At 41.7% G+C, this 26,604-nt stretch overlaps 1 protein-coding gene across 1 annotated transcript; it reads left to right on the top strand.

The window, feature by feature from the left end:
- Nucleotides 1–591: 591 nt before the first annotated feature.
- On the top strand, nt 592–25,831 carry slc9a8 (solute carrier family 9 member 8). The gene is made up of 16 exons (XM_061735978.1): nt 592–900; nt 2,127–2,311; nt 3,401–3,481; nt 4,655–4,713; nt 15,624–15,707; nt 15,887–15,988; nt 16,197–16,231; nt 17,489–17,632; nt 20,040–20,181; nt 20,270–20,375; nt 20,470–20,586; nt 20,675–20,757; nt 20,867–20,978; nt 21,447–21,667; nt 22,882–23,028; nt 24,701–25,831. Exons 1-16 carry the CDS (start codon nt 641–643, stop codon nt 24,812–24,814), a joined length of 1,992 nt encoding a protein of 663 aa, XP_061591962.1. The 5' UTR covers nt 592–640; the 3' UTR covers nt 24,815–25,831.
- The last annotated feature ends 773 nt before the right edge of the window (nt 25,832–26,604 follow it).

Here is a 26,604-nt window from a genome sequence, read left to right on the forward strand (position 1 = left end):
CTTGTTAATCATACACATCATGTGTATGATTAACAAGTTTGACCAGAAAAGTACTAATGATACTAGGTAAGTCATGTGTCATCATAGTCATGTGTAACACATGACTATGATGCATCAACATTCCTGATTTAGTTTTTTCTTTTAAATAATTTTGATTAACAAATGTATCTTTATATTGTAATGTTTCTTCCTTAAATATTTTTATTTTTGGATGCAAAATTTACTTTACAACATTTCTTCATTAATCTGCCTGACTTCTTTGGAATTTCTCCGTCATTTAAGTTCCAAATTTGCTGGTGTCATCAAATGCATCATGCAATCAAGCGAAGCAGAGAGCCGAGCATTGAGCCGAGCAAAGCATTATGGGAAATTGAGTAAATGGAGATTACCGGTGTTCTTCGACATTTCACATGTCATTCAATGGGAAGTTATCAACTACTGAAGCAAGATATGTGTCTATTTCACCTAAGGAAATTCTGTACCAATCTCCTTTTTTAATTCTCTTTTCTTCCCATTTCCCTCCGTGTAAACCAGTTATAAACTACAACTCCCAGCAACAGCTTTACCAGGAAGTGTAGTCGTGACGTCAACGAATACACGGTGATGTTGACATGAAACATCCGCATTTCTGTTTAAATACATGACTTTCTTGTTAAAACGCAGTGAATTAAGGATGACAGACTTTCGTCATAATGCTTTGTCGTTTTCATGTTTGCTGCTTTTCGTAAACCTGTGTGTGTCGGATCGGGTCGAGGGGGGGAAGTCTGTGCAGCTTCTGGACAATGTGGAGAATAACCAGCAACATCAGGGTCAAATTCCACGTGAAAATAAACAAACGCCAAAACATAATGAAGATGCACCCTACTCAAACGACCATCAGAAGGATGGACAATCTGGCAGGTAAAACTTAACAAACATTATATTCAGTCTTTCACAAGAACCTAAGCTATCCTGAAACAGTGTTGTCGTGTCATTAGATAACCGATATGCTTATGATCACTACGTGAAGACACGGTATCAATACATTGAATCGCATAATTTCAGTTTATATTTATCTTTATTCTCGTTACCACATACACAACCATAATTTTAAGTTAAAATAAATATAGATGGACAATCTAATAAATGTAAAGGTTATACAGTAAAAAAGACTAAATCAAGTGTAACAAAGTCACTATAGATTCACCTGTTTATGTAATTTACTGGAGATTATATGTAAACTGTATCTCATTATATAGGCAAAGCAAGGCAAGGCAAGTTTATTTATATAGCACAATTCAACACGAGGTAATTCAAAGGTTACATCAACATTATACACATGTACATATTATTTTCATATTATATTTCCATGTACCAGTAGCCTACTGTCACATGGAAATATAATATGAAAATATGAATATATGAATTCAGCCTTCAATTAGGGCAAGGCAAGTCAAGTTTATTTATATAGCACAATACAACACAAGGTAATTCAAAGTGCTTTACATCAACATTAAAAGCGGCAAAACATAATTAAACAGTAAATAAATAAAATGAAATAAAATTATGAGAAAAGAAGGTAAAATAATAAAAAGCACAAGTTGCTGAAAACTAAGGGCAGTAGAGTACCGCATGTGTATATCTCATCTGCGGTTTTCAGAAAGTATTTAATTTAAGAGTACGCTTAAATACCAAATAAATGAAATAAAATGATAAGAAAAGAGGTAAAATAATAAAAAGCACAAGTTGTTAAAAAGTAAGGGCAGTAGAGTACAGCAGGTAAGTATTTAATTTAAGAGTATGCTTGAGAAAACAGTAATGTTTTTAGGCCTGATTTAAAGGAGCTGACAGTTGGAGCAGACCTCAGGTCTACAGGAAGTTTGTTCCACCGGTGAGGAGCAGAATAACTGAACGCTGCCTCACCTTGCTTGGTTCTGGTTCTTGGGACACACAACAAACCAGATCCAGATGACCTCAGGGAAGAAGCGTTATAATTATAATAATTATATAATTATAAGAAGCGTTATAATTTATTTCTGACTTCCTATTTAATGTCTGTTCACTTTTGCCTCACCCGCACTAAACCGGCAGAAAGTCAAACACAGTATATGATTAAACTGCCTTTCCTCCTGGCTCTCTTTTTACAGCAAGTCTAATGATACCACTGAGAGTTACAGCAATGAGACCTTGCACACGACATCAACGCCCCCCAAGCCGACTACACTGGCACCGCCGACCCCCAAGCCCATTCTGCCTGTGCAGACAGGGGTCAAGGCCCAAGAGGAGGAACAATCCAGTGGGATGACCATATTTTTCAGCCTTCTCGTTATTGGTTAGAAAATCCTGCCTATATTCTTTTATGTGTATTTTCTGGTCTGATTTCAGAGAAAGGAGGGTGCAATATGTAAGTGATTGCACAACACGAGATATGACCACTGTGGTTCACATAGTAACTAACTTATAACTCATACCGCTACAAATGGAGAGGAAATTCTCAGTCACTCTACAGTTTTATTGAATCCCATTTGTGGATGGTGACTGAAAGATGATCAAGTGGATAAAGGAAAGGATGTGGTTTCATTTCGTAAAGTAATGAAGCGATTCTTCAGACATGTGCCCCATTATGTAGACTAGTTCAGTTTACCACAGTTAGAGTAAAGGCCAGAGATGTAGCATGTAGATGTAGAACTTAATGGTATTAAGAAGTCATACTGTCTTTTTGGAAATATTACATTATTTTTTTGCTCCAACTCTAAATTTAAGTTTGGTTTGCTTTACAAGTCTGTATGTCCATAAACCTAAGTCATTTGTATAATGCTCATATCAACCTCTTAGTGGTTGTAGATCGATAATTGACAAACCATGTCGAGTGCAGTCTAGAAACCTCACATTAGGCTATAGTTCAAATTGACTTCATGTACCATGTCTTTCATGGTTTTGCCTGTCTTCATTTGGCAACAATTGAACATCTCTCCCTTGACAACAATCAAGAAGTTATCTGCAAGCTCTTACTGGCTTTAGCATACAGTGGCTACACCTTTTAATTTTCTTTTGTTAAGTTTTTATCTCATGTAAAAATTGCTGTGTGTCTCACTCTTACTGGGGACTGTATTATTAATTGTGCATAATGCATACACATGGATTTTACAAATGTATGATACAAACAGATTCAATGCTTTAAGTGGTGACATTAATCTCTGAATTTGTAGTCTGAGAAATGTAATTTTTATGTCAAGCAGTTTTTTAAATTTGTATATAGTTTCATCATCCCTGTTCTGTCTCTAGTTATCTGAAGAAAAGAAGGCAGAAAAGTATAGTAAGGGGTGTTTTGGGACTGATTTGAGCAGATACGACATGATTTGCTGAACATGGATGTATTTGTCCTAAATATTAATTCAGCTGTCTTCTCCACTTTAACCAGGTATTTGCATCATATTGGTGCACCTGCTTATCAAGTTCAAGCTGCATTTTCTTCCCGAGAGTGTGGCGGTGGTGTCTCTTGGTGAGTTTTTACTTGATGAATATGTTTCTTCATGCAGTATGCAGTGTTCGGATTAAGCTCTCAAGGATGTCAGGCTGTTTCACAGCTTCACACTTTGCATGCCTTATGTTCTGTTTGAAAGGGGTTGAGGCTAAATACAGGGATTGGGGGATATCTTTACCCTATAATGCCAGATGTGTCATATTTGATACATGAATTACTAAGACCCTTGTAGCATCTTTTTAATCAAAAAAGGAAAAAGAAAGTTTTTCATACAAACAATAAACAATGATTTAAAAACTTAAAAAAATACTTAAAAAACGAAATACAAAATACAGAAATTTACTTAATTTATTCATAATTAAAAGTAAAAAAAAATATTTAAATAGTTTTTCAAGTGTTTTGATTCCAATATATAATTAACACTTGAATCTTGGATTTAAAAAAAAAAGTTATTTCATATGTCAGGTTTTAAATGGTTAAAGCGACAGCTAGTCTAAGTAATTCTAACTATTCTACTTTTGTTATTGGGATTTAATACAATTCTTAATCTTTGTATGAACATTATCCTAACAAATTTCTCACAATAAACACAATAAATTAAACACACGTCTTTGTGGCTGAGTAAATCTTAGCGCCATGATGTAAATTGTAATCTTAGTCAAAATTAGGACATCCACTTTACGTCCTTGTGGATGTATACACACTGCCACACATCCTGATTGACACCAATGGCCTTTTACTCTTGCACAGCCTGCATCCTGCAAATGACAGGAAGCATGTATCACTACTTGTATCAGGAGATGCTGTGGTGAAGAGATAAGTCTCTAGTCTTCCTTCCTCATCATTTCCGCTTTCTTGTTTCATTGCAGCCCCTTTCCATTTCACAATATCTTTTTTTCTGTCCTCACTGCTTATATTTCACAGAGCTTTGTGTTTCTCTGCTGATGAATGTTCAGGGATCTGTGGCAGAAGAGTTGAAGGGGGGTGAGGGGTGGTGGGGTGTGGACTAGAAATAAGACCGTAGGAATTTTTTATCTTTGTATCTATTATATCCCTTAAATATGGGACTAGACATTTGCTAGGCTTCCATTTATTTCATCCTGTCAAATGCGATTTTTGATGCTGGTGTGTTAAAAGAGCAAAAGATGTTATTAGTGATGTGATTTGTTTGTGTTTACTAATTATTTCCAGGAATTCTAATGGGAGGCTTCATTAAGATCATTGAGTTCCAGGAACTGGCCAACTGGAAGGTATAGTTTGATTTCATGTAAATAACCTGATCCAGAACTCCCTTTCTTGTTTCCTGTCTGCACTCAACGCATAATTGCTATTTAAGATGGAAAAACACACACCAGACAAAGAATATAAGGAACAAAAGAACAACAATGACACTTGTTTTGCAGCGAGATTTTGTAGGAAAATCATGGCGCCTTATCCAGACCTCGCTATGCCCGTGCATAGAGAGCTTGGGTGCAGCAGCAGCTGAGCCACAACACATTATTCTTTAAACTGTATAGCTGTGTGCAGTAACCCTGTCAGTTTGCATGTTTGAAACATGTACAAAGCTTAACCATACTATGCTTTTAAAAAAGATATTAAATGGAGTGTCACATTTTTAGCAGTTGTACAGAGGCCAGGAACCCCGTGTCTATATACAGCATTTTCCTTTAAACAGGCAGCAGCCCTTATTTATTGAACCGGTTAGGTCATCATTCCTTTATAAGTTGTCGAGCCTTTTCTAAGTTCTTATTATCATTAGTTGGATCTATTTTTCCCCCCCATTCACAATTGGTTTTGAGTGAATTGCACATGTAAACTGTTGTGGTGGATTTTGCAGCAAGAACATGCTATTTCAAGGGACGTTGAGTAAACAAAGTAGTGAACACGTTAACAAATCAGTCCAACTGATCACTAAGTTTTGAGCACACTGAAGTGAAACCTTTACACAGTCAGATTTTGTTAACCTGTATTGAAGTCATGTACAGCTTTGTAAAAGAGTTCATGATTATTGGTTCATAAACCTTTTATCTGCATCTTTCTCAAAACTTACTATGCACCAGGCCAAACACCCTCTTAAAATCGCTTACTGCTGCGGTGATTGATTGTGAGTACATACTCCATTAAACTGAATAGGAAAACTAAAAATGTTAGTCATTGACCTTGCTGCATCCAATGACAAAGAATAAAATAAAAGACAATGCTGCAGTTTTAACACAAGTATAATTTACTATAGAACTGATGGGTTTCCAATATTTGGGGCTTGGTGTAAAAGAGGCTGGAAATGTAACAGGGCTGAAGACCTCCTCTGATGGACCTGGTAGGCTCCACTGACTTGGCGAACTACCACTCTGATACCGCCTGAATGTGGTAGTGCACTGCTTCCCCGTATGATAACGGGAAGATGAAAAACAAACTGGATCAACGTTCAAAGAGTTTAGATATGTTATGCATTTCTGTTTCTGTTTACAGACACTGTAATGGGTCCGTACTCATAGAGGGCATTTAGATGGCACATCTAAATGCCCTCTGGGTGGGTGGAGATGAACAAAATCATCTCCACCCACTTGATCTGTACAAGTCCTGAAAATTCTCATTGTAAGGCTGTTCCTGGTAATAGAGATGCACCAATGGTCGAAGCTCATTAAATTTAGCTAATGAAACGTACCCTGTATAAAATATGGAACTGCTAAGATGTGGAAAGAAGCCTTGTTTCTGCATACTATTTAAAAAAATTATATCCATCCATCCATCCATCCATCCATTTTCTTCAGCTCATCCGTTACCGGGTCGCGGGGGCAGCAGTCTCAACAGAGATGCCCAGACTTCCCTCACCCTACAGTAGGCCTAGACACTTCCTCCAGCTCTTCCGAGGGGAGTCCAAGACATTCCCAGGCCAGCCGAGAGACATAGTTTCTCCAGCGTGTCCTGGGTCTTCCCCGGGGTCTCCTCCCAGTGGGACATGCCTGGAACACTTCGCTAGGGAGGCCGTCCAGGAGGCATCCGATACAGATGCCCAAGTCAACTCAGCTGACTCCTTTCAATGTGAAGGAGCAGTGGTTCGACTCTGAGCTCCTCAGGAGTGACTGAGCTTCTCACCATGTCTCTAAGGGAGCGTCCAGCCAACCTGCGGAGGAAACTCATTATGGCTTGTATCCGCAATCTTGTCCTTTCGGTCATTTCCCAAAGTTCATGACCACAGGTGAGGGTGGTAGCGTAGACCGACCAGTAAATCGAGAGCTTCGCCTTTCTACTCAGCTCCTTCTTCACCACTACGGTCCGGTACACCGACCGTATAACCGCGGATGCTGCACCGATCCGTCTGTCAATCTCACGCTCCATCGTTCCCTCACTCGTGAACAAGACCCCGAGGTACTTGAACTCCTCCACCTGAGGCAGGAACTCCACACCCACCCGGAGAAAGCACGCCACCTTTTCCCGGTGGAAAACCGTGGCCTCGGGTTGTGCTGATTCTCATCCCCGCCGCGTTGCACTCGGCTTTAAACCGCCCCAGCACATGCTGAAGGTCCTGGTCCGATGAAGCCAACAGGACAACGTCATCCGCAAAAAGCAGAGATTACCATCTGTGGTTCCCAAACTGGATCCCCTCTGGCCCCTGGCTTCTAGAAATCTAGAAATCTTGTCCATAAAAATTATGAACAGAACGGGTGACAAAGGGCAGCCCTGCCGGAGTCCAACATGCACTGGAAACAAATCTGACTTACTGCCGGCAATGCGAACCAAACTCCTGTTTCGATCATATAGAGATCGAACAGCCATTAACAGAGGGCCCCGAACCCCATACACTGAGCGCCCCTCACAGAATGGCACGAGGGACACGGTCAAATGCCTTCTCAGATCCACAAGGCACATGTGGACTGGTTGGTCAAATTCCCATGAACCCTCAAGCACCCTGCAGAGGGTATAGAGCTGGTCCACTGTTCCACGGCCGGGACGAAAACCGCATTGGTCTTCTTGAATCCGAGGTTCGACTATCGGCCGTATTCTCCTCTCCAGTACCCTGGCGTAGACTTTCCCGGGGAGGCTGAGAAGTGTGATCCCCCTATAGTTGGAACACACTCTCCGGCTACCCTTTTTAAGAAGATGGACCACCACCCCGGTTTGCCACGCCAGCGGCACTGTCCCCTTCTTCCATGCAATGTCGCAGAAGTGTGTCAACCAAGACAGCCCTATGACATCCAGAATACATTTGGGTCTGCCCGTTCTGTCCTCTTTCGCCAGTGTATCCAATTCACCACCAGGTGGTGATCAGTTGACAGCTCAGCCCCTCCTTTTCCCCGAGTGTCCAAGACATACTGCCGAAGATCAGATGAAACAACAACAAAGTCAATCATGGACCTCCGGTCTAGGGTGTCCTGGTGCCACGTGCACTGATGGACACCCTTATTCTTGAACATGGTGTTCGTTATGGAGAAACTGTGACTGGCACAGAAGTCCAATAACAGAGCACCACTCGGGTTCAGATTAGGGAGGCCGTTCCTCCCAATCACACCCCTCCAGGTATCACTGTTATTGCCCACAGTGACAGTGACAATGACAATCCCATTAAAAATGATACCTCTCTGTAATTGAGTCTACGTTTTAGGGTTTGCGAAATTACTATCAGCTTTGAAAATTCTGATATAACAAAGCCATGTCACTGTGGGTGGCATGTGTGTGAAAATTTCTATTTTAGTAAGCCATACAGATCTGCAAGAGAGTATAGGCGAATTTTCACTAGCAGGAGTTCAGGGCAAATCTGCCAGACAGGAACCTCTAACAGGGCCGTCTGTCTCTTCGTCCCCTTCAACCGGTGTGTCTCTATTACACTGTAGCGCCACACAATAATATTTGACTGAAAAATTAGCACAGCCAACCACAAGCTGGCAGTAATGCAAATTTTTTGCTGTTTGTAAACGGCCAGAGAACACTAAAAGAAGAATGCAACAGAATAATAAAGAGAAAATGTAACAAGTAAACAATGCATAAGACTTTTTTATTTTAAACTTATACCGCGGTGGTTGCGATTGCAAAAAATCTACCTGGAACTGCCATTACTGGAAATGCGCTTTTTGACATCACAGACCCATATCATACCCATATCAGATTATATTTGTTCAGCACTCCCAATGTCCCATCTTGTTGCATTTGCTGTTCCTTGAAAGTGAAGTACATCTTTAACTGCAATTTTAAAAGAGGCACGCCCCACAGAATAGATGGGTTGAGTGGAGTGGTGTCTGACTCCACTCTTCTGAAGATAGCAGTAAATACATGTGTGGCAGGGTGGAGTAGCTGCAACCACTCAGGCTGACGGGACACAGGTGTGTCCCATCAGCCTCTCCACCCTGCCAGCCTTGATAAGGAGGACTGAGAGACTGCAGCTGGTGCGGAGGAGCTGCTGAGGGAAGCTGTGCTTGTGCACTGTGTCTGGTGTTGGTGAAAAAGCTGAAATAAAAGGGTCTGCACGAAACTCCGTGTCCTCTTCATCCTTCGGTCGGGCCCGTAGCACTCGCCCTGCTACATCTGGCGCCCAACGTGGGGCCCGATTGGATGGAGAAGGGGGGCACGGAGCGGGCCCTGGAGGCGCTCGCCCAGGCCATGGTGGACCTGACGGCCGTGTTCTGCGACCAGGGCAAGCGGCAGCTCGCCGCCATGGGAGCGCTAGTGGCGGCGGGAGACCCACCCCTGTGCCATGCCGGAGGGTCGCCGCAGCAGCGCAGGAGGAGCTGGCAGCGCCGCAGCTGAGAGGCCGGGAGGCAGAAGCTGCGGGCCGCCAAGCGACGACTCCCGAGGCGGCGGGACCTGCGGAGCGACCCACCCCTGCACCCCGTCTGAGGTTCACCGCGGCAGCGCTGGTGGCGCCGCAGCTGGGAGGCCGTGAGGCAGAAGCTGCGGGCCGCCAGGCGACAGCTCCTTGGACGGAGGCGGAGGCGGGAGCAGAGTTGGCGGGGGAGGCGCAGCCGCCAGCGACGGCGGGTCCCGCGGAGACCGGGCCGGACCTGCGGCCAGAGCAGAGTGTGAGGGAAGAGGCGGTCCTGGAGGCGGACCAGCAGCCCGCGCAGGGCTGCGTCGCGGAGGTGAAGGAGGCGGTCGTGCGCGCACCGTTTGGCCCGAGGCCACCATGGGCCCGGCCCCGAGCGCATCTTCCACGGCGGGCGGGCCGACGCCGGGGACGACCCCCCGACCAGGAAGGCCCGGGGGGTTCTGGGCTTCCTCTCCCGCTCCGAGGGGGCGGGGAGTATGCTCGGCCGGATGGACCCCGGCTCGAGGTTGGCGTTGGGGGTGTGTGGCAGGGTGGAGTAGCTGCAACCACTCAGGCTGACGGGACACAGGTGTGTCCCATCAGCCTTTCCACCCTGCCAGCCTTGATAAGGAGGACTGAGAGACTGCAGCTGGTGCGGAGGAGCTGCTGAGGGAAGCTGTGCTTGTGCACTGTGTCTGGTGTTGGTGAAAAAGCTGAAATAAAAGGGTCTGCACGAAACTCCGTGTCCTCTCCATCCTTCGGTCGGGCCCGTAGCACTCGCCCTGCTACAACATGATTGAAAAGGGAGCTTTTATTCAGAATTTCTGTGATAAGCATGCTACAGACTAAACCAGAAAAAATTGTTTCAAACTTTGATTAAAGGGTTGCAGGGTGATCGTATATTACTCCGGCAAATGCTTAATCCAAATACATCATAAGGTTAAACGGATTGACTGCTTCATCATTTCTTTAGTTAAAAGTGTAAACTGACGGTAATCATGACGGCAAGCATACACCAGTGGTCCGGCCTTTTATTTGTTTCTGTTTATTACACCCCTGGCTGTTATAAGCTTTTTGATTAATTCAGTTTTTTTAATCAGTGAAAATATACTAATTACTTTTCCCAGTTTTACGATACTGTTTATTTGTTTATCCCCCTGGTTATTTCTGGGAAACCCTCCATTCACCTACACCCGATAACCTTTTGTTTTCCCTTAGCTGCAGTTTTTCCATCTATCCTGCTCCATCATTCAGTTGCTGATCATTTTGTCACCAGTCTCATCTCACATTTCTACTGTATCGCCTCAGTGTGACACACATCTTTCTTCGCCATCTCCCCCTTCTGTATCATGATGAGCCTTTCCTTTTTTCTTCCTGGTTCTCACAGCCTTCAATTAACATTCCTTGTTCTCTGTCAGTAAGTGAAAGAACGAATGAACAAGTGAGGTAGATAGAGAGCTCTAAAGTAAGCGGGGAGGGAGGAGAAGAAGACAGGTTGTGTCAATGTTTTTTGCACACAGGGGCCCATTGTTGTTTAGCTCGGAGCCCCAGCCTCTGCTGAGTCATCGACACAAGTAACAAGAGCCCCCACGGCTTCTCTCCCACATTGCCCCATCTTGTGAATCCCTAGATGACTCCATGTTTAACTTTCAGCAAGAAGGACTGCTCAGCTGTCCATACATGCTGCATGAACAAGGGGCTTATTAACATGTTATTGATGAATGTTGATTAAAAACACTCAAAGTTGCACTATGAAATGTAGACTTTTGAGGAAAAAACTAATCATAAAGCAGATGAATGGATTGCTTGTTTTGTGGAAATCCTAGGTCTATGTTTGTACATTTTGGTCATACAAGCTGTCCAGTGACAAAATCAACATTATGTCTGTATTTTATCTTTATATTTCTTCAGCTAATGCGTTTTCTTTCAGTATGTCTATATTCTTTCTTCATGGCACCATCTTGGCAAATTGAACCGTGTTCTCCTTGATCGAGTGGGACTCTATTTAGTGTGTGTGTGTGTCAGTGTTTCCTATGCATAAGCCAGAAATAATGTACAGCCCCATGTTTGTATGTATATTTAATGCCAGCACCATCTTGTCCAACTAGAATGTTTCTGAAGCTGGGCCACTTGGCCAATTTAGCCTTCAGGTCTGTCCTATAAACCATCAAGGGTGTACAAACCCTGAAGCCAGTGGCATCCTGTTATTGCTGGATTCTGTTTTTCCACCACCAATCTGCTGTTTTTTTTTCCTTTTTAGCTACCAGATAGCGTCCAACCTATTTATTAGTCAAGCTATACATTATGATTTCTTCACATCTTTGTGATATGTACTGTACAAAAATGTTGTATCATTTAGTTTATCATTTAGGACCCAATAGGACAGTGTTAAGTCAGGTGACTTCTTCAGTGTGTGACTACAAAGTACCAGTTTGTGAACTGCATTTCTGATAATGTAGTAAACAGTGACATCAGTTACCCCTTTCAGCATGACTATGAAGTGCTGTATGCACATATTCATTAAGAGTAGTATATCAGCTGAAATACCATACAAATGCTTTTGACATGGCTCCAGTCAGTGGGCCAGTTACTGACTCGAGCCTTCATGAACGGTGACTGACCTGCTGATCATCTCAGACATATGGCTTCCCTCGTGCTGCATAGCAGTAGACACACACACACACACACACACACACACACACACACACACACACACACACACACACACACACACACACACACACACACACACACACACACACTCACACTCACACTCACACTCACACTCACACTCACACTCACACTCACAATCACATGAATATTCATCAGCGTGCCCTTTGGCTGGGTAGTCTTCGCTTTGCATTGCGATGACACATAACTTTCCTTTTTTTCCTCTTCATATGTGCACAAAATAGATTTTCATGAACTGATCAAAAACAACAAGGGAGCCTTTCTTAAAAGAGTGAAATTCTCTGGTCTTTGGACACCTCTTTCCAACCCATAAGGTAGAAAATGAGCTGTATTTAAATTTTCTGAACATTGCTTTTTGCATGCAGCTGGGTGTGTGTGCAGCTGGGAGTGCACAGATTCCAACTGCAAATTGCAAGCAAGACATTCAGAGGGATTTTATTTGTGGGAGAAAGCTTTGTCCAATAAAAATGTATGAATGTATTTTTTTTTGTTTTGTTTTAAAATAAGTCGAACAGAAGGTCCTGTAACATGGTTCAGTTTTGAAGAGTAATTTGATAGTAAAATAGTTAAATAGACATGAAGAAACTCACAAAAATGTGGCTTTGAAATATTTTCCGCAAGAAAATTGCAAAATAAGCCTCGCCCAGGCTCTGTTATCAACCTTTCCTTTACTCGTCTTTCCCCGCGATCCGAAACATGAACAGAGGCTTTTCCGTTATGTGCTTTTTCTGGTACTTTTTGCTGCTTTTCTCTCATCTGCCCATTTCTCCCCTGTGCTCTGACACAGATTGAAAAAGAAATAGCTTGCTGGTAGGAAGTAACACACTAGCAGTAATGTGTCTCTTAGGCAAAGCACAGAGATAAACAGGTGGATATATTTACACTCCAGATAACAATTTTGTGTTCTCTCAGTTAAAGCGCTCCGGTCTTTACTGTAATATTTGAGCTTTTTTTTTTCTTTTTTTTCCCCCTCACTGCCTGTAATGGTGTGTTTTAAGCCCCAAAGGGCAGCACATACTTTTTAATAGATGTCTCCCACGCCACAGAGGGGGAGAGAGAGAGACTGACAAGCAGAGAAAAGTTTTAATTGTGGTTTCAGGGGCCTTTTTCCCATGTGGTGATGTCACTGGCTGTCAAAGCCGAGCCTCCAGGGAGCTTGCACTCTGAACGATGTTCTCTCCAACGGCCCCACTCATATTTTCTTTTTTTTGTTCTGTTATCTCTCACTTCTCTTTTAACTGTGTTCCCTTCATCTTTGGCATTCATCCTCTGTTTCAGCACTTCTAAAGAATATACAAATCCTCTGCTCTCTGGATTTATCCATTTCATCTTTCTCCTCTTAAAGCACACGTTTTCCTGCTGTCTATTAATATATCAGTGTAACTGAAATCTCATTATCACTGTTCAGTCTGCATTTTCTTCTTCTTTTTTTTCCAGAGATGAGTCCAGTGCGTTTTGACCCGAAGTCTCATGGGTTTAATCTATCGATAAAAATGACGTCAAGAGAAATGAGTGAGGAATCACAAAATACCAATCATTTAGGGTTGTTCAAATCGCAGCAATGCTCATAGACTCTACTGAAAATAAGGGTATCAGGGTAATATGCAAATATTACCATCCATGTGCCATCTGGCACCACATAACCTTTAAAGACAAAAACCCAATTCTTCTTTGTTGCTCGAAAAGTCAACACGGACAGGTACACACTTACCCAGGTGGCAGGTGGCAAAGAGGCATTTTTTTTTATTTCGTTTGGTTAAACATTGAACATATAAAGGCTTCTGCTATAATAATTCTGTCACTTTAAGTTTGAAAATCTGAATCTAGAAATGATCTAAAATCTAGAATCTAGAAATGATCTAAAAAGACTGAAAGACATTTAAAACTGAAAGACAGTTTTAAAATAACGTTCGCACCAATATTTATACAACAAATATCCAGTTAATGTAAAAGGTAAGTGAAAGATTCAGTGATTTTACTCTAGAAGCTATTTTTATTCTGAAATAATGAATCCTGACTGGTATTTACCTGTATCAGCTTAGATTGTGTTTGAGACTGCTTTGTGTGTTTGTTCCATCACTTCAGCAGACAATGTAATGTGTGGCATGGAAACATGTGCAGGCATGTGCAAGTCGAGAGTACAGCTGTTGTCAGATTACTGTGCATGCACGACAAACTTGTTTGCATCTGCAATGTTGAGCTGGACTGAAAGGTGGAGTTCTGCTCATGCTGAATATCAAGTTGGTGGTGACAACTTTAGTAACACGGAAGCATTACTTGGCCTGCTTTTCCTGAAATGAGTCAAAGTATGCTACAGCACAGCCTTTTAGCTCAGCATACATCCTTTATAAGCTGTCCTTCATGTGTGGCCTGCTTCTAACAGCTTTTAGCCAAAACACTGTTGGTTGTTACTGAAAATGTAAAATTAGGACTTTTACGGTAAACGGTCTGTACGTAGGAGGGCTTTGATCAGTAGTGTTGTCTTGCAAGTCGACACAAGGGAGTGGTTACATGGGAGTAGTCGTGTAGACAAATAAACATGACTGATGAATTCATAAGCTACTTCAAAGCTGGTCTTGGTTAGATGAGCTGCCTTCACAACAAATATCATGTCAAATAGTTGATCATTGTTGTTTTGAATTGTATTTATGCCTAGTAAGTACATTATCCTCTTGTATTGTTCAACTGTTTTGGTGCTCTTTAGGAAATGTAGAAGTAATTCTTTCCATTCCTGGCCACTCGCGGGGCTCTTCAGGTTAAGATTCAGGTTCTACCAGCTGTCAAAATACGCTTTCATAATACAAAGAGCAAGCTTATTGAGCGAGCTGAGTACATACGCCTCTGCCTTCCCTGAGCTTTCTGACTGAAGCGGCTGAAGTGCCTACCAGAAATAAACGTTCTAAATAAACATTTGCTAATGCATAGTATGTATAGAGTTCTACACTGCTAAATCAATTATGTGCAGAGCACACACACTCGTGCACCCACTGCATTAACCCGCGGTGCATCACACGCAGTCTGAGCCGAACGCATTGGCACATGATGCCAGTGCCTGATCTGAGGGCCTGGCCCATTTAGCTGAGAAGCAACAATGGCTTCATTATATTGCTGAAATAGCCGCAGAACTAGGGTCATTGGAACACTGTGAATGTAGGTTTATGAATGAGAGGCTCAGAACTTTGCATGTTTGCCTGCCATAGATTTCTAGGAAGGCTTGCCTCATAGTTGTCCAAACTGCACATTAGTGCAGCTTGCTGTTTTCCCTCATAGTTCATCCATTTGTTTCTTTTAACCAGACTGCAACTCCTGACCAAAGTTAGTCTGTCATCTGGCTGTTGCAGGTGATTCATGATGTGCTTGAATAGTTGTTACTGAATACAACCTTTAATCTCAGCAGTTAATCAAAGTAAAGAAATAAAAAGTTGGTCCTTCATTTTACACCTGTATCTCACAGAAATGTGTACGTTTAACGTGTGCTGACTGAACACACTTCCTGGTTTGGACTGCTGTGCCCAGCCCTACAGTTCAGATACTCTGGCGAGAACTGTTTTACAATTTATTAAACTTTCTTTGCCTCATCTATCTTTTATCCAGCTCACGACTGAAATGCAGAAGAAACCAGGCTTAAAATAATATTTAATCCTTAAAAAAAAAAAAGTCTGAAGGTGTTTAAGATATAGATGTTATTCATCTGTCTGATGCGATTTTGTCTTTGTCATTTTCTTGAAGGAGGAGGAAATGTTCCGACCCAACATGTTCTTCCTTCTGATTCTTCCGCCCATCATCTTTGAATCTGGTTACTCTCTGCACAAGGTATGGCAGAATGTGTGAGAGCCTCAGCCTCAGTCTTTTTCTGTCTTCTATGGTGCTCAAAGTAAAATCATGCACTTTTTTTTTTTTTTTTTTTTTTTTTTTTTTTAAATCATTGCAGGCAATGTGTTATGTCACTGTGCTACTTGACCTTGTGCTCTGCAACATCTCTGTGTGTTCAGGGTAACTTCTTCCAGAACATCGGCTCCATCTGCCTGTTTGCCGTTATTGGTACCGCTATCTCTGCCTTCATAGTTGGAGGAGGTATCTATTTCCTTGGTCAGGTGAGAAGAATAAATGCTGAAAATAATAGAATATCTTATATAGACTTCCTGAAACAATGCGCTAATTCAAAGGATTTTAATTTAATAGCATTACCGGTACTTCCATCACTAGAGCTCATTTTTATTGCCCTATGAATGTTGCCATTGCAAGACGCCAGTTTCAGCTCTTCATGGTATGTTTTTTTGATTTTTCTTGTGTTTCTCTCAGGCTGATGTGATCTATAAGATGAGCATGACGGACAGGTAAGTGTTGGTCTCCCAGTCCATCCATTACTAATACTCATATACCATAGTCGTTGACAATCTGTTAACTGAGCTTTCTGTAACTAAAGAGTTTCTGTTAAAGAGATCCAGGGAGTTACATAATCTGCAATTGACGGGTACCAACAAATGAGTCCAGATGTGTTTGTTTCTTTTCATTCAGGTGTATTTGAATGAATTTGAGTATTTAAGTATTCTGCTGCTCAAGTCCTCATGAAAACTAAAAAAGTGGCCCACATCAGTCCAGCTCTGAGGTCTTTACACTGGCTGCCTGTCCGTCAGAGGATAGACTGGTCTATAAAGCTCTGAATGGTCCAGGACCAAAATAGATACGTGACCTCCTGACTCAGTATGAACCTTCCAGATCCCTCTGGGTTTTTTTATCAGTCCCAAGAGTCAGAACTAGACATGAAGAAGCTGCATTCAGTTTATATGTGCCACGTGTCTGAAACAAACTCCCAGAAAGCATCTGATCAGCTGAAACACTCTGGTTATTTAAGTCCAAGTTGAACACTTACCTGTTTATTTTAGCAACTATTTTAATCTGCTGTTCTTTTCTTTTGTTTATTTTTGTGTAGAAATTTAAATCATGTTTTTATTAATGTGATGTTTCAATGTCTCTGTAAAGCAAATTGAATCACCATGTTGTTGAGTTGTGCTATAGAAATAAATAAATGAATTAGGGTTGTTATCTTGTGCAAGGGCTTGTGAAATGTGTTTAAACTTTCATGCACCTCGACAGCATTTATCTGCCTTTTCTATATATGTTATCTGCCTTATCTATATATGCTTTGGTGGGATTTTTCATAACTTGCGCAATGTATTTTAATTTAATTTGTGGTAGATTTCAAAACCTGGGTTGAAAAAGATTAGGTTCTTGCAGGAAAATCTTATCCTTGCACATATCTCTGTTAATTTTTATAGTTTGACAAAACTATTTGAGCCACTCCTTCAGCCAAAATAACTGAATGTAAACTTTATAAGACTTTCTTCCCAGTGTTAAAGGAACATAATATATTTGATCTTTTATTCCAACAAATCGGACCTCTTCTCAATCAACAAGTGAATGTTTTGTGCCGTCTTCGTGCTCTGAGTTCTTCCAGGTTGTCTGATGGCTATCTAGTTTCTGAGGGCTGTGTCTCTGTTTTGCCCCTGTCCTGCCCGTGTGTGGATATTTTAATTGTTTATGCCCTCGAGGTGTTAGTGTTAAATTATGTTTACCTTTTTCTCACTCTGCAGCTTTGCCTTTGGCTCTCTAATCTCCGCTGTGGATCCCGTAGCTACGATTGCCATATTTAATGCGCTCAATGTGGACCCGGTACTCAACATGTTGGTGTTTGGTGAGAGCATCCTCAACGACGCAGTCTCCATCGTCCTCACCAAGTAAGAGTTGTCGTCCACTTCCTTTAGTCCTCACATGATGTTAACATGGGCTTTCACCAGCAGCAGCAAAAAAGAGTGTTTGTGTGATGAAAAACTCGGATCTAAAGAATCTCTGGTGCCAAAATATTACTTGCAGAGCATGTCAGTTGTTGGTACTCTGATGGCGATCTCTATATTGAGGTCCACATGTACGGGATTGATACTTCCATATAATCTTTAATGAAAGAAGGTAAATAATGAACTGTCAGGTTTTGTGTTCATAGGTTTTTTTTTTCATAGCACCATTTACTATTTTTTGTAGTAGTTCTGAGTCACTGGAGTGTATGCAGCTACAAGGCTGTGCTTAAAGAGGAAGCACAAACCCCTGAAGACTTTACACTGAGCTGGTGAGCTTTGAACCAGCCAGGAAGGGTGGTTCCTGGTGTTGTCCTTGTCATCACTTCTCAGGCCTGTAATGTGGACAGAAATCCCAAGAAAAAAGCGCCCTGAGTTTACCTCAGTGATTTTCCAGACAGAAATTATTACAACAAACACAGAAAACTGCTGATGTGATTGCAACATGTATGCATGTTTATTTTTATCACTGTGAAAGCTGCAAGCCTTCTGTTAGCTCTGTCATCAGCACTGACGTAAGCGGCAGTGTGTTTTACTTGTATTTTTTTTCACAAAGCATTGACACGAAGCACTCTGCAGCACTCTGCAGCACCCGGTACATTTGTGCCATAAACAAAAACCTCTATGTAGCTGCGTTGGGGAAGTCCACGATAGGGTGTGTTTTCTTTGGAAGTACAGGAGAGAGGGAGGGAAGTAGCTCTCTGTTTTTTTTGTTTTGTAATGTTTTGTTGTCAAGTAACAAATGTTAAGTTATTCAGAAGCTGCTTACTTTGCCTTTAAGTGGTCTAGCTTCTCTCTCACTTGGAGTTTGGTTGTGGTTTTTGCTGCTGAATTTGAATTTTGAGTCTGTTGCTTTTCTAGTCTCGCGTTCGATGGAAAGTTCAACCTCTCAGGTGGCAGCACAGGTGCCAGGCAGTCAAGTCATGACGCTGATTGCAAGTCTCATTTTGTGATGCTTCTGTCTCTTACTTGTCTATCAGCTCTGCCGTGAGTTTGCTAAACTAATGTATTGTTAACTCATTAAACTTTTAACTATGAAATATAGAAGTACTGATATGTACTGATTAACAGTACAGTACTCATGTTGTAAACAGTAATCGTCATGGTTCAGGTATTCAGGTATCGGCTGTAATCTCGTCAGATGACTGATCTGTTTGCTTTTTTATGGATAACACATTACACTACAGGAATAGCACCTTTATCTTTATAGGTGTGAATGTAAAGTTCCCAGATAAAGCCCCAGTTTTGTGCACATCGTCCAAGTCCGATAACTGGAATGTTAACACGATGGACGCAGATGAGGATCTGTGCCACAACAGAAACTTTCCAGTAACTTGATGACTGTAGATATGCAGTAGATGCATGCTTCAGGAAACACAGGGGAACACAGGTGTTGTTGTTCACAGTTTCTGCGTAGAACTGTCATTCTTTCCTCCATCGTGGTGCTAACTATGCCGCTGCCTTATCTCTCACTGCCAGTTAAATGTGTGAAGGCATCTCAAATGTCTCCATGCTCCTGTAGAGTAAACGAGAGCATGAATAATAAATAAACTGAACTGGTCTGGCAGTGTATTTGTTGTTAGCGCCTCAAAGAACGCTTTTCTTAGAAAGTCACTTTTCTACTCGCCCTTGTTGGTATTAGGCAAAGCAGCTAATGGTTTTACGTGGGAACTTTAAAAGTAAACATTACAGTCGCAGTGGATAAGTGTACTGTGTTGTGTGGCTGTTTGTGTGGATCATTGTAACGATAAACAAGATATAAAATGTCTGTAATCCTTATTTGTTAATAATTAAACGGCTTCCAATGTGCAATTTCCCTGGACATAACAAAGTGATAAATAATTCTCAGTTTATTAAAAGTCCTATGAATGCATCAGGCAGGTGGGATTTTGTTTATTGGGTATTGATGTTTAAAGTTTTATATTTGGAGTTGTTTCAGTGGTGAGTCATTTTTGACCATTAGTGTGACATTAATGTTTATTATTTACTTCATTTTGGTTCTAAATATGATTTTTCTGGAATATCTATCATTTTTCTTATAAATCCACAATACTGGGGTTCAGATATTAGAAAAAACCTATTTGATCTAATGTCTTTTTATTTCTATCGATCTCTGTTTTTTGCTCTCTGAGGAAGTATGAGCCACACTTCTGTTTCGTGATCAATATTTCAAACAGTCGCTGGTGCTGTCAGCGGTGGAGTGCTTCTGCCCTCTAGCGTCTGGTAGCGGTATTACAACTCTGGCTGGTTTTCTCACCATTTGTCTTCTTGTTTTTTCTTTTTTGTCTTTCAGCACAGCCGAAGGCTTTTTTTCCCGCTCTGACAACTCGATGGTAACAGGCTGGGAGACTTTTATTCAAGCGCTTGGGTATTTCCTTAAAATGTTCTTCGGCTCAGCCGCCCTCGGGACCCTAACCGGACTCATTTCAGCTCTTGTATCCATTTCCTGAAAGTTAATTTTTGTGTACTCTATATACATGTGTGTTTCTGGCCGGGCCGTTAATTCCCTAACTCCCTAATTAGTTTCTGAAACACTTCGACCTGAGAAAGACACCATCCCTGGAGTTTGGCATGATGATAATCTTTGCATACCTTCCCTACGGTTTGGCAGAGGGAATCAAGTTCTCTGGTGGGTGCACATTGTCCCACAAAACGAGCAAGAATTTACTATGTCAATGTTAACCACCGAGTTTCACTTCCCTTCTGATGCTCTCTGCCCACAGGAATAATGTCCATCCTGTTTTCAGGGATTGTGATGTCTCACTACACCCATCACAACCTCTCTCCTGTCACCCAGATCCTGATGCAGCAGACGCTGCGCACAGTTGCCTTCATGTGTGGTAAATTAACTCCTGCAGAGCCTTTCACACGTTCTGCTTTGTTTTCATTTCATTTGTTTTCACCGCTATTTTTAACTTCTATCAACAGAGACATGTGTGTTTGCCTTCCTCGGCCTCTCCATCTTCAGCTTTCCACATAACTTTGAAATATCTTTCGTCATTTGGTGCATTGTGAGTGCTTTTTTTTTTCTTCTTCTTCTAAATCAATATCAACCTCAGTTTTTAAGTGTCCATGTTCATCCCTGTGATGATCAGATGACAGCTGTCGTTCTCTCTCCAGGTGCTGGTTCTTCTTGGCAGAGCAGTGAACATCTTCCCTTTATCGTTCCTGCTCAACTTTTTTAGAGACCACAAGATTACACCGAAAATGATGTTCATCATGTGGTTTAGTGGTGAGGTGACTTTTGACAGTTTTTCATTTGCTGTGAGAATGAGGAGGCAATGAGAGCGTGCTGTTGTTGTTGTTTTCGTTGCCAGACCACTGTGCAAACTGCATTGCTGGGTTACTGAGATACTGTTATTATTAAGTCATTGATATGAACTCGTTTATGCCCGTGTTTGGTTCTGGCCAACTCTATATAAATACCGATATATGTCATACTACAGTTATAATGATGAGCAGTCTGTTATCATAGATATTCTAAATGGGTTTTGAAATATAGTACTTTCTAATCATAATAATGTTTCATGATATTTAAAAGACATCAGCTGCTGATTGGTATAATAATAAATGAATGTTTAGCTCCATGTTTTAAAAAACAGGCAAAAGTTAAAGCACACACATGTACGGATTTTTTCTTCCTAAAGAGGGCGTCAGGTTGTAAATCTTCGTTTTTCCATTTTCCGTGACTTTCTGCCAGGCTTGAGAGGTGCCATCCCCTACGCTTTGAGCCTTCATTTGGGGCTGGAGCCCATCGAGAAGCGACAGCTGATCGGCACCACCACCATCATCATTGTGCTGTTTACCATCCTGTTCCTCGGCGGTGGGACCATGCCGCTCATCCGCATCATGGACATCGAAGAAAGCCAGTCGCGGCGTAAGAACAAGAAAGACATCAATCTCAGCAAGACACAGAAAATGGTAATGGATGAAAGCCTGTAGTGCAACACACACACACACACACACACACACACACACACACACACACACACACACACACACACACACACACACACACACGCAGCATTTGTTGTCTGCACTGCTACCAGCTGTGACATCCTCTCTTCTGCCATCAGGCTTTTACTGCTCTCCTCAGAGAGAAACATCAAAGGTTTGTTTGTGGTTTATGTGAAGGACACTGAGTCAGCAGGGAGAGGATCCTTCTCGTCACACGGATGCACTCTCCGAGGAGCTGGCATTGATGCAAATTGCCAAAAACTAAAAAAACAGGCTATTGTGTTTGATATTTTGTTAATCCTGCTAGCTCTGATGTAAGATAATGGGGCGTTCTTTTGAAGTGCATCTTACCGTCAGGGTCACTGGCAGTCGCGGTAGCACGTAAAGTGTGAGGTGCACGAGACCAGCAGCTCGATCTACCAAACCTGCCCTTTTCCTTTTGACTCTTTATGGTCCCTTTGCTGTCTCTCTTGGCCCTTTTGCACTAGTCTCGCTTTACCTCGGTTCTACCCGCCACGGCCCCGTTTTGCCCTTTTGCACTCGGGGCTGAGACGGGTAGAGCCGCTCCAAGCCGATACATTTTTCTGTAACCATTCTAGCAAGGTTCTAAACGGGCTGAGCCGGGACTATTTCCGACGTCACCACCCTCCGCGCCTCTGATTGGTCGGGGGGCGGGGCCGTCAGACGTTTGAATCAGGAAGCGGGAGTCAGCGCGAGGCGACTCGCGGCTTGCAGCGATTTTATTATACAGCACAAACGTCTGTTTGGTGATCCAACTCTGAGGTGCAGATGTTCATAAACCTGGTGGCTGTCGAGAAAATTAAAAAAGGGATGTAGACGGGCTGTTTTTTTCTCAGCCGCTCGCGGCTCTAGCTGATTTCTCATCTGCGCCGACACAAACAAAGGTGCTGCGCAATCGAGTACGTCACAGCAGCTTCACCCCAACCTGCCCACTTCTCCCCTGGCTGTGGAAAAACACACCGGTGGAGCCGCATCGAGCCGCGCGAGCCGGTTTGTGTGGTCTTGACCTCCCACCCTCACTGCTGCCAGTGCCTCGTCATCCCGTCCCTTCCTGCATTTCTTTCACCGCAGCCCCACGTTGGTTCCCATCTCTCTCTCTGTTTTTGTTCTTCTTTTTATCTAACTCAATTTTTCCTCTGCTCATGTTTTCTATCCAGGGTAACACCATCGAATCAGAGCATCTATCAGAGCTAACGGAAGAGGAGTACGAGGCTCATATCTACCAGAGACAAGATCTGAAGGGCTTCATGTGGCTTGATGCTAAGTACCTTAACCCATTCTTCACTCGCAGACTCACCCAAGAGGTAAGAGAGGCTGAGACGCAAATCCTCTGTGTCACATAATGTTGCTTGTAAGCCCCAACACTTCATTGTGTGTAAAATGATACTGGCTTCCTCTCAGTCCAAGTACAGCTGCCACACAGTGAAGGCAATTTTGTTGAACATTGTTACCATTTGTCTGCTTGTATAGCTTTTTATGTGATCTTATCCATCCAAGCATCACAAATGTCAGCTAGCGTATTCCTTTTCTGTACACCAAATTCTTTGGGTTGTTTTTTTATTTGTTAATGACATTTCTTCATAACAATAAATCTTAGGATGACTATAATAACCTACACCCCACCACCTTTCATTCATGCCATCATATAAGAGTCATTGAATATTTGAACTGCGCTTTCATTACTTTTCCACTGAAACATGTCTTCAAATCCACTTTATTTTATAAAATATTATTAATTTTAAAAAAAATCCACTTTATTTTGCATAAAAGCTCTAATACTCACAATAAAAAGCAAGAACATCTTTTCTGTTTACTCTCCATTACCATGGGAATCGTGAAGCTTTATTGATGATGCCTTTTTATAACTGCAGTGCACACATTTATCTCAGAGTTGACAGAACCAACTCTAAACCCCTGATGTGAAACTCTAAGTTTGTACTTTAACTCAGAGCTTGTTAAAACTCCTCTCTGGAAATGGTGCTAGGATTATGTAATGTTGGAGTGTTTGAAGCAGGAGTCACTTGAGACAATCAAATACAAGCTCGCAAGCAAAGAAGTGATTTATTTATTCATATGTGCTGTTTAATCTTCATCTAGGTACGTTGCCCAGCAAGTGGGTACCTGCATTATTATGTGATTACATTAACATTGTTGCAGCAAGTAAAATGACAATAATGGCATTTCTGGCAACTATTTTGTGACAATTAAATGAAAGGGGAAACAAATGTAGTTACCGTGACAGGCCTGTCACCTCTCTTGTAGCTATTCTACCTATTCTTAAATCCCACTAAAATTATCCAGTATTGCGTTTTAAGTTTACTTGCAGTAGTCCGTCGCATATCTTCAAGCACACTTGATGAGAAGCTGCATAGTCTAATTTCCATCTTTAATCCACGTAAATCACCTGCTTAAATCACTGTTGGAACACGGCTTTCCATTCTTTCCTGATCAGGCGTGAATATATATGTCCTTTGAAAAACGGAACATTTGTTTGGAAGTTGACTGAAAAATTCACCTGTAAAATGAGGATTCTATTGTCTTCTTTTGTAGAACTGGACATATGTGATGCAGAATATCACACAGTTTAGTTGGAAGCTCCTTAATGATGATTTCAGAGTACCGCCACAAACATAGTGTAAAAGTATGCAAATTAGCAATGGGAGACTTTTCAAGCGTGGTAAAATGTTTTTCTTTTTCAACATAATCTCATTTGTTCATGTATTTTAATCTTCCGTAGAGGCCTGCAGCGCAAAATAATGTTGACCGCCCCAACATTTTCTAAATGTATGACTGCAAAGAAATAATTTCCATTAAGTGAGACCTTTGTAAAATATTTACAAAAAAAGAGTATTAGGAATCTTGGCAAGTTACTTCCAAGGTTCTATTAAGTTCTAAAGGTTCACTGGGTCTTCTTTTTCATGAGGTTACCTTTTGTATTTTCCTGAAAATCCTGCTAATGTTCCATGTGTTTGGCAGGACCTGCTACACGGCCGGATCCAGATGAAGACTCTGACCAACAAGTGGTACGAGGAGGTTCGCCAGGGACCGTCGGGCTCCGAAGATGACGAGGATGAAGCAGAACTTCTGTGAGCATTTTTAGCTCATATGAAAACAGCGCCTGGACGTGACGGGTCCTGGCCTGTGGACGCGTCCCTCCGTGAAGCCGAGCATCCATATCACTGTCGGCAACATGCAGGTCTTCGTTCTTCAGCTGCTTCTTGGTCAGAAGGATCTTATTCAGTGCCTGCGTTGGGTTCTCACAAATGCTGGTCTGTGTGAAATTGAGATGGGATTTGAAAACTGTGACACTGGATGAGGAAAGAAAATATAACTTTTTGTTCTGAATCCCATATTGTGTAATCCACTGACCTTCTTAACACACTGGGACTTTTTCTGTTTCTTTTATCACGGTTTTGGTTCAAAATGAAAGCAGAAGAGAAATGTACTTGTCATTTTCTATGTAAATCACTAATAGAGCACCTTTTCTCTTGTTCTCTTTATATTTGTGTTTCATTGCTATGTGGCTTAAGATCATTCAAGTTCTGTCTGAAGTTTTATTTTCATGTTACGAGGATATAAGAACAATGCTGCTACAGGCGAGATTTTATTAGTGGGACTTGTAATAGGCCTCAAGTTTACATACCTTTCTAACTAGATTTAATTGTCTCTTTGCCTCCACGTTTACATGCTTTAATGACTGTGAATTAATTTATTTAAAATAAATAAATATTCATACAAATGTTATAAAGATGGAATACAAGTGAACAATGAGCTACAGCTACACCCCTAGAGAGTTTAAAAAAAGTGTTTGGGAAAGTTAATAACTTTCAAGACATTAAAAGCTCAATTGCAAGAGAACAATTATGTCTCGGCAATTGGAAAATTGCTTACATTTTCCAAGGAAGGATGTTTATTTTCACTTTCTGGTGAGGCTTTTGCTTCCACACTGTCTCAAGTGAGCCTTGAAATGTTCCCTGTGCAAGTTTCACCACAGATTTATTGTAAAGATGGGCACAAATGAATGTGGGTCTTTTATTCATATTTATTTATGACATATGTTGTTTCTGGGTTTTTGTACAAGCTTAAAAAATATATAATAAATCATCTTGAAATCTTACACATTCAGTTTTGTTTTCTTTTCTCCTTAACAGGGCTTTAAAGAGTATCTTCAAAGTGTATTTTCCATAAACAAACCTAAATATGTGCCAGATTGTGGAGAAATTGACTATAAAATAAAATGCAGACACTGAACACTCCTGTTTATTGATATCTCGAACAAAGAGAACTGCCTGTGTAAAGGTCCAACCTGAATGCATAAAGTCCTTTCCATATGACTTAATATAACATTTAAGCCATTTTTTCCATGAGTTTCACTAACATATTTTCAGTGATCATTCATCTAGTGGGCTTCCCAATCACTTTCCATTTCATAAAATGCCTGAATTAATTAGCTCAAGACTATATTAAGAGTAAGAGGGAGATTATAATGCATCTGGCTCCCACCAGTCCTCGGTGTAATTAGCATTCATGAGGAAAGGTTAATGCAGAGTCCTGCTGGAGAAAATGTCCTGCAACCCACAGTCAGGGTTCCCGTGCAAGGGCCCTGTGGAACACCAGACTCTCAGACCCTCGAGACCTGTTCTGGGATCTCATTAGTCGTATTGATGAGACGGCGCCGGTGTTAAAGTGGAGCAAGAAATCATGTCACATTCTCCTAGACAGCTGTGTAATTACTGCTGCTGCCGGGTTGAGATATATCTCAGGCCAGAGCATGATCGCGCATGATTGTTCACGGTTGGAGGACTGGTTGAAACTTTTAGGCAGCGCATTGGCCATTTATGGACACTGCTGGCTTCCACGGGAGGAAATTGCCTGTTGTT

Source organism: Cololabis saira, chromosome 12 (assembly GCF_033807715.1).
Source record: "Cololabis saira isolate AMF1-May2022 chromosome 12, fColSai1.1, whole genome shotgun sequence".
Lineage (NCBI taxonomy): Eukaryota > Metazoa > Chordata > Actinopteri > Beloniformes > Belonidae > Cololabis > Cololabis saira.

What these genes read in the sequence shown, in the direction of transcription:
- slc9a8 (XM_061735978.1), top strand. Translation starts at nt 641, where the DNA reads ATGACTTTCTTGTTAAAACGCAGTGAATTAAGGATGACAGACTTTCGT. An exon ending in GTATCTATTTCCTTGGTCAG is followed by an intron (nt 15,989 to 16,196) that starts GTGAGAAGAATA and finishes TGTTTCTCTCAG; the next exon opens with GCTGATGTGATCTATAAGAT. An exon ending in AAGATGAGCATGACGGACAG is followed by an intron (nt 16,232 to 17,488) that starts GTAAGTGTTGGT and finishes CTCACTCTGCAG; the next exon opens with CTTTGCCTTTGGCTCTCTAA.